Here is an 8426-nt window from a genome sequence, read left to right as displayed (position 1 = left end):
GTATATGTTTGGAGGGGGAGGATATTGTGCTGGTCCTGGCAGGTGTAAAAAATCAACAACCCTATCCACCCCCTTTGTGTTCCAGTCAACATGAGCAGCCATCTGGTGCTGATACTGGTTGGTCAGTGAGACTTGACATCACAAACTTTCCAGCCAATTACACAGCAGGCCCCAGCCAGCCATGCAAAACGCTTAGGAGTGAATTTTCAAAGAAGTTACGTGCATAAAAGTAGCAATTTACAAAAGCCCATTTGTGAGCATAAAGTCCATTCCCTGTACGTACCCGGATCAGTCCAGACAGTGGGTTGAGCCTCCTCTCCAGCAGATGGAGACAGAGAAAAACTGAAAGGGTATCCTATATCAGGACAGTGCTCACCCTGCGTCCCTTCAGTATTTCTCTGTTGCCAGCAGATGAAAGCAGTTGAACCTGCGGTTCCCTCTCTAGATGGTTTTTTCTCTCTCTCTGGGAATTTCTTCCTACCTTTGGGTTCTTTTTCTTCAGGATCAAGCAAGTATTAGTTCTATAAATTACAATAAAAAAAAAAAGTAAACCAGGTTTTATCCTTCAGTGAGACAGTTCTGTCTCACAGCTCTTACAGGGTCCTAGGGGTTTTTTTCCCCCTTGATTGTTCAGCCTAGGAGCCCTTATTCCCGGTACCTTCTGCCTGTCTGGGGTGATACTAGTGGTCCAGTCACTCCCCCTTGTGCTTGGGTGACCCCGGAGAAATCTCATGCCTCGGGTTCCACGGCAGAGCTGACTCCATGCCTCTGCTCTGTTGGAATTAAGGAGTAAATAGAAAAAGAAAAAGGCACTTTTGCAAGCACCTGTGATTGATTTGAAGGGCAGTGGTAAGAGGAGCGTAGCAGGGCTGATTCGCCTGCTCCCACTCGCACTTTTAGACCAGCTCAGCTGATTTCATTTTTTTCTCCATGGCAGCTTTTTACCCATGCCACGCTCAGCTGCCTGCCTACCCTGTGGGGAGCCTGCTTCGCGGCTCTCCTGCAATGGGCTGTGTTCCCTCTGCCCAGCGGGGAGGGTCCCTCAGCCACAGCAGAAAAGTCAGCGGTCCATGGTCGGACCACCAAACGTGCTCCCAGGCCGGCCCCCTCACGAAAAACCACGGGAATGGCGGTCATTTTAGTTTCAGGTCTTGCAGCAGATTCGGGGCCAGAGGGGGGAAGGGAGCCTGATTTTGGCGATTCGCCGCCGGACTCCCTAGGGCCAGACTCTGACCCTTCCCACCAGGTCCCCCTCCACCCGGGAAGTCCCATCACCATTTTCCCCCGGAGTTTGTTCTCTTGCTGCACAAATCTTTTCTAGCCAGTCTAGAAGAGCAGGACGATCCTCCCTCGGCCACCCCCTGGCAAAGATCTCTCGGCTATCCGCCGGACAGGCTCCTCAAGCCCCGGATTCACAGAGAGTCAGGGTCAGGACTGTACCGGGCGTACCTGATCCCCCTGACCTGCCTCAACCCTCTCCGCTGCCAGACCCAGATCAGGATGCTGACTTGCTGCTCCCAAACTTGCCCGTCTAGGGGGACGACCCGCAGGTCTTGCGATTATTCCACCAGGAAGAGCTTGACCCGCTCATTCCTTTTGTTCTGGACAAGCTGAGTATAGAGGTCCCTCCTGTGGAATCCGCGGGTGCCTCCACTTCTCAGACAGTGGACCCGGTCCCGGTGGGGCTTAGGGCTCCTCTACGTACTTTCCCATTCCATCCCATGCTAATGCAGCTTCTGCTTCGGGAGTGGGAGTCCCCCGAATCCGGTCTCCGGTTGGGAAGGGCAATGAATAAGCTCTATCCTCTACCAGACCAATGCCTCGAGATGCTCAAGATCCCTAAAGTTGATGCATCGGTGTCCACTGTCACTAAACGGACCACCATCCCGGTTATGGGGGCAACCGCATTAAAAGATCTTCAGGACCGTAAGTTGGAACTCTAACTTAAGAGGATTTTTGAAGTCCTGGCTTTAGGGGTCCGGGCGACAGTCTGTAGCAGTCTCATGCAGTGGGCAAGTCTCAGGTGGGTTCAACAATTACTCAGCATCCAGGACCTCCCGTCTGCAGAGGCGGAACGGCTCAAAACTGCGGTGGCCTATGGCGCTATGGTCTCCTTAGGGTATAGGCCAGAGCCATGGTTTCTGTTGTTTCAGCCAGGTGCCTCCTCTGGCTGCAGAATTGGGCAGCGGACACCTCTTCTAAATCCCAGCTGGGAACTCTATCTTTCAAGGGTAAGTTGCTCTTTGGAAAGGACCTGGACCAGCTTATTAAATCTTTGGGCGACAACAAGATTCATTAGCTGCCTGAGGACTGCCCTTAAACAGTCCAAGTCATTCTTTCCTTTGCACTCTCATTTCAGGGGTCAGCGCAGATGCAACAAACCGCGTGGGACTTTTCAAAGAAATACTTCCACAAGATCTCAATCGTGGTCTCATTCCTTTCGTGGGCGATGCCCCTTCCAAGATGGTAACCACCAAGGCGCTGCCACAAAGTCATCACAATGAGATGCGGCCGACCCATTCCTCCGTTCCCAGCTTAGGTGGACGTCTGTCCCTCTTTTACGAGGAATGGATCAAAATTACCTTGGATCAGTGGGTCCTCGAAGTCATCGAAAAAGGCTACGCGTTAGAATTTGCTCGGGATCTCCCGGACCGCTACTTAATATCTCCCTGCGGCAGTCGAAAGTGCCCAGCGGTATGCCAGACTCTAGACAGGTTATAAGAGCTCGGGGCCATAGTTCCTGTCCCCCTGGAGGAACAGGGGTCCTGCCAGTATTCCATCTACTTCGTCATCCCCAAAAAGGACGGCTCCTTCCGGCCCATCCTGGATCTCAAGTGGGTCAATAAGGCCCTGAAGGTCCCCCATTTCTAGATGGAGACCCTGAGGGCGGTAATAGCGGTGGTTCACTCAGGCGAGTTCCTTGCCTCTCTCGACTTGACGATCCGCCAAGAACACCAGAAGTATCTTCGTTTCAACAGCCTGGGTCGGCACTTCCAGTTTTGGGCTCTCCCGTTCGGTCTCGCCACCGCTCCTCAAACTTTCACCAAGGTCATGGTGGTTGTAGCAGCCTGCCTCCGCCGAGAGGGCGTCCTAGTCCATCCTTACCTGGATGACTGACTCATTTGGGTGAAGTCGGAGAAACTCTGTGCGATAGCCGTCAACAAGGTCTTGTCTCTCCTCACTTCCCTCGGGTGGATAGTCAATTTTTCCAAGAGCAACCTCAAGCCCTCTCGGTCCTGGAATTCCTAGGGGCACGCTTCAACACCCGCATGGGCAAAGTTTTGCTGCCCGAGGCCCAGGCGCTCAAGCTTATGGATCAAGTGGTATGTACTAGTACATGAACTCCGGTATATAAAAGCCTTTAAATAAATAAATAAGTGCAACATCTGTTATCCCTCTCTGTGCCCAAGGCCTGGGACTACCTTCAAGTCCTGGTTCTATGGCTTCCACTATAGATTTGGTTCCTTGGGCTTTTGCACATATGTGTCCTTTACAGAAAGCTTTGCTCTCCCACTGGAAGCCAGTTTTGGAGGAGTTCCGGACACCACTACCACTCTCCGACTCTACCATCGCCAGCTTGCAGTGGTGGCTCTCTCTTGCTCACCTGTTGAAGGGGATGTACCTGGAAACACCCCAGTGGGTCATTGTTACGACAGATGCCAGTCTCCGGCTGGGGAGCGGTGTGTCAGACTCAGTCTACAGTCCAATCTCGATGGCACATCAATCTGCTGGAGACCCGAGTGGTCCGTCTGGCACTCAAGATCTTCCTGCCCTTGATTCATTGCAGAGCTGTGCGAGTTCTCTCCAACAATGCCACCACAGTTGCTTACATCAATCACCAGGGAGGCACCAGGAGTCGCCTAGTGGCTTTGGAAGCCAACAAGCTGGTCTCCTTGGCGGAGTGCCATCTGGATCGGCAAGCGGCCTCACACATTGCGGGGAAAGAGAATATTGAGGCCGACTTTCTCATTCGCCAGCACCTAGACCCAGGGGAGTGGGAGTTGTCCGAGGCGGCGATGGAGCTGATCGTGCGCAGGTGGGGAACTCCTCACTTAGACCTAATGGCCACTCTGAGAAATGCGAAAGCTCCCAGATTCTTCAGTCGCAGACAGGAGCACTGCTCGGAGGGGGTGGATGCCCTGGTTCATCCTTGAGGAAACAACAAAGAGGTGGATGCCACAAAGAAGTCTTTTCCAATCCTTTATTAGTGGAGACGTGGAATATACAACTATTCTTAAGAAGCCCGACTCTGGCCGAGTTTCGCCACACTGAGTGGCTGCCTCAGGGGCTTAATTTTAAAAACAAGTCAGAAGTCAGAAGATATCTCAAACAAACTCATCCGCAATAAAAATCTTTCATTTGAGTCCTGAACAATACTGGCGGTCTCCACTCGTAGCGCTTCCTTGGCCTCGCGACGTCCTCCTTTACGTGTTTTCACCCTGGCCCCTGGTCAGCAAGGTACTCTGAAGATTAGAACTCCACAGAGGACCGGTCATTCTTGTAGCGCCAGAATGGCCTCGGAGGCCTTGGTTCGCGAACCTGGTGAACCTCGTGTCAGACGGTCCTCTTCGACTCAGTCACCTCTCTCACCTACTACTTCAAGGTCCCGTATTTTTCGATCAGGCGGATCGCTTTTGTCTAGTGGCCTGGCTTTTGAGCGGTGGCAACTGAGGAAGAGGGGTTATAAGGAGGAAGTGATATCCACGCTACTGTGGGCACGTAAAACTTCCACCTCTCTTGCTTACATTCGTGTTTTGAGAGTGTTTGAGAATATGTGTGCTGACTCCGGAGTACCGGCGTGCAAGGCCCCGGTGTCGCAGGTTCTCTCTTTCCTACAGAATGGCCTCTCCAAAGGTTTGACCTTCAATTCCTTATGGGTACAGGTTTCGGCTCTCGGTTCCCTCTTAGGGCGGGTTGATGGTTACAAGGTTGCGGCCCATCCGGATGTGGTACGGTTCCTCAAAGGTGCCAAGCATTTGAATCCACCTGTCCAGGCTACTTGTCCGTTGTGGAGTCTGAATTTGGTTCTTAGAGTTCTCTGCAAGGTGCCCTTTGAATCTCTACAGCGGGCTACACATAAGGATTTGACTCTGAAGATGATTTTTCTTGTTGCTATTTGCTCTGCCAGGAGAGTGTCCGAGCTCCAAGCATTGTCATGTAGGGAGCCCTTCCTTCACATTTCTGATTCAGAGGTTTCTCTTAAAACGGTTCCCTCATTTTTACCTTTTTACCTAAGGTGGTATCTTTCTTTCCCGTAAATCAGTCGGTAGAGCTTCCGGCTTTTTCTCCAAAAGACATTGCCAGTACGCTTGACAGAGAATTGTGGCAACTTGATGTTAAGAGAGTCCTACTGCAATATTTACAGGTTACTAACAAGTTTCAAGTCTCTGATCATCTGTTTGTTCTTTGGAGCGGACCAAGTAAGGGGAGCAAAGCTTCTACAGCTACTATTGCTCGATGGCTGAAGGAGGCAATTGCTTCGGCATATATCTGTCGGGGTCGGACAGTCCCGGATGGTTTAAAAGCACATTCTTTGCGTGCGCGGAGAGCCAGTTGGTTTCTCTGCAAGAGATCTGCAGAGTGGCTACCTGGAATTCTCTGCATACCTTTGCTCGGCATTATCATCTCGATGTTCAAGTGCCAGTCTTTGGCTCCTTCGGCAGATAAGTGCTTCGAGCGGGACTATCTCGATTCCACCCTACTTAGGGAAGCTTTTGTACATCCCACTGTCTGATCCAGGTACGTACAGGGAAAGGAAAATTGGTTCTTACCTGCTAATTTTCATTCCTGTTGTACCACGGATCAGTCCAGACTCCTGCCTGGGCTACATCTGTTTTTTGATATGTCCGCTCGAAGTTTTTCTTTCACAGATTTGTTTTTTCTGCACATTTACATCATATCAGAACTATAAGGCATCGGAAGTATCTGCCAGATAGATATTTATGTAAGAGTGGTTTTCTTAACACTGTTTTACCTTTCAGATTTCAAGTTTGCAGTTATAGCTTTTTTGCTACTTGCGTGATCTTTCTCTAGTTCAACATTACATTCTTCTGCTTTGATAACGTTTATACTGAAGGGATGTAAGGTGAGTACTGTCCTGATATAGGATACCCTTTGAGTTTTTCTCTGTCTCCATCTGCTGGAGAGGAGGCTCAACCCACTGTCTGGACTGATCCATGGTACTACAGGAAAGAAAATTAGCAGGTAAGAACCAATTTTCCTGTTTTTCACATGCAAATACTTTTGAAAATTGCCTCCTTAGTGTTTTATATAGATAGATAAGCAGGATATTCTTACATCTAAATATTTTGGTTTTGCATATCCAAGGATATCCTTGCTGCTTGGGCATTGTGTGAGATAGTTTCTCTGAATATTGCAAATACTGCAGTTCTTTTTGATGATCAGATGGATTGCATAGAAAAGACTTTTCTGAGATCAGTGTTCAAACTAAGCAAGGCCATGCACTATCTAAGGAGTATGACACAGGAGAGAAATTGGAGAGGGGGAAAGGGGGATAGTATGGTTCTTATAGAAAAAGCTGGAACCTGTTTGGAGTCAGAATACACATGAAACGGCCTCAAGAGGGAGATACATAAACAAAGAGTGTTCTGATGCTCTTAGCTGATTTCTCATATCGTGTTTCAGCTTCTTCCAGCATATGTTGCTAACTGGTAACTTATCCTTTTTTTTCTGCCCCCCCCACCACCACCTTATTCTTCATGATGATGTCATGGACCCCTTTATAGCCTAACGGAAGTGTCTGCTAGCAGTACATCTTCTGCAGGCTCTGCTGCCACCTCTGCCATAGCCTCCACCCGACCTCGACACCAGAAATCCCTGTCTGCCTCCGGCCATCCTATTAAAGCGCCACTGCCGACCATCAAAGATGGCACGGAATCCTATCGGCCAAGGTATGAATTTCCTCCATTATCACAGTGGGGGTGGGAGTGACATAGCGAGGGCTGTGCTTTTTTTAAATCATAGAATAACTCTGTATGGCAGTAACTGAAACTGCTTTTGTTTATGTTGGCCTGCGGGATCCACTTCAGGCAATAGATTGCCTTGCAAGCAAATCTACGATGACAATCCTTTGATGTGTAGGACTGAGTTTTCAAATGAATTTACACACACACACACACACTTTTACACACACTTTTACACACTTAACTTTTATGCACCTGAATGGGCTTTCGAAAATTGCCCAGGGGACTGTACACATAAAAGTATGTGCAAAGGCAATTTTGCTTATTCTTTTACGTGCACTAGAAAGAGGTGTAAATCTACATGGACACATTACTCCTGCTAAAGAGCAGGCACAAATGTGTGCACGTATGCCAGGCAAGGTTTTACGCAGACCTGCTCACTTTCAACGTGCATAAATCTGCTTTGAAAATTCAGGCTAAAGTCCACATGTACTTTCTACACACAGGATTTTAGTGGATACGCGCGGCTCCGCGCGTATCTACTAAAATCCAGCGTACTTTTGCTGGCGCCTGATGCGCCAGCAAAAGTACGCCTATTCGCGTTTTTTGAAAATCTACCCCTTAGAGAATATCCATTGGTTATCACTACGCGTGTATGTTTTCATATCATCCATACACGGACCAAGCTTTTCTGGGAATCTGTTTCTAGGAGAGTGGATAAGACATTGTGATATTGACTGGTAAAGCATTCCAGATGACAAGAATGGCATATGATCTTTTCAGGTATTTCTCTATGAATGAAGGTATATAGGGGGACCTTTAGTGTGCTCTCCTCATGCTGATTGTATAAAGAGAAATTGGTAACTTCTCCTGGGTATTTTTTCTGGTCCCTTCTAATGTACAGTGCTTAGAGCGGGAGATGGTCCAGCACTTAAATCTTTCTTTGTTTATCTAGCAGTGCAACTCCAAGAGTGCCTGCTGCTTCCCCGTCTGCTCACAGTATTAGCACTACTACTCCGGACCGAACTCGCTTCCCTCGGGGCAGTTCAAGTCGAAGCACTTTCCACGGTGAGCAGCTACGGGACCGACGTAACGCCACTTACAACGGACCACCGGCATCGCCGTCCCATGAAGCTGGTACATTCTCTCATGCAAGAAGAGGAACATCCACTGGTATTATAAGCAAGATAACATCCAAGTTTGTGCGCAGGTAGGTACCTCCTCTTAATGGTCTTATCAAACCAGAAGTATCCATCTCAGAAATGGGAACAAGAGGGCTTTAAAAAAAAAAAATCCAATGATTTCTGGGGTGAAAGGTTGTGCTGAAAGATGTCCGGAGGACCTCCGGTATCCAGTTTGTTGTATGATTAGCATTACAAGATTACAGGTGGCTTAAAATTTAAATTCTTGTCCTCCGAAATGACAGTCTTCCTGCACTGGTTTTCACATGTGGATTGGTGACACACACCCAATAATTTACTGCTTCTTTGAGGAACAGGGATT

General features: G+C 48.8%; 1 protein-coding gene across 5 annotated transcripts in view; it reads left to right on the top strand.

Annotated features, from left to right (window-relative positions):
• MARK1 (microtubule affinity regulating kinase 1) overlaps positions 1-8426 on the top strand; it is a 387182-nt gene that overhangs the window by 339665 nt on the left and 39091 nt on the right. For 3 of the 5 annotated variants that reach the window (XM_029593164.1, XM_029593161.1, XM_029593166.1), the window contains 2 exons: positions 6747-6911; positions 7879-8133. In XM_029593164.1, the coding sequence (XP_029449024.1) occupies positions 6747-6911; positions 7879-8133 (420 nt within the window). The remainder of the gene's footprint in view (positions 1-6746; positions 6912-7878; positions 8134-8426) is intronic. The other 2 variants (XM_029593165.1, XM_029593162.1) reach the window with 1 other exon arrangement.

Source organism: Rhinatrema bivittatum, chromosome 3 (genome assembly GCF_901001135.1).
Source record: "Rhinatrema bivittatum chromosome 3, aRhiBiv1.1, whole genome shotgun sequence".
Lineage (NCBI taxonomy): Eukaryota > Metazoa > Chordata > Amphibia > Gymnophiona > Rhinatrematidae > Rhinatrema > Rhinatrema bivittatum.
Note: the sequence above shows the minus strand (reverse complement) of the source record. Positions and strands in the feature narration are given on the sequence as shown.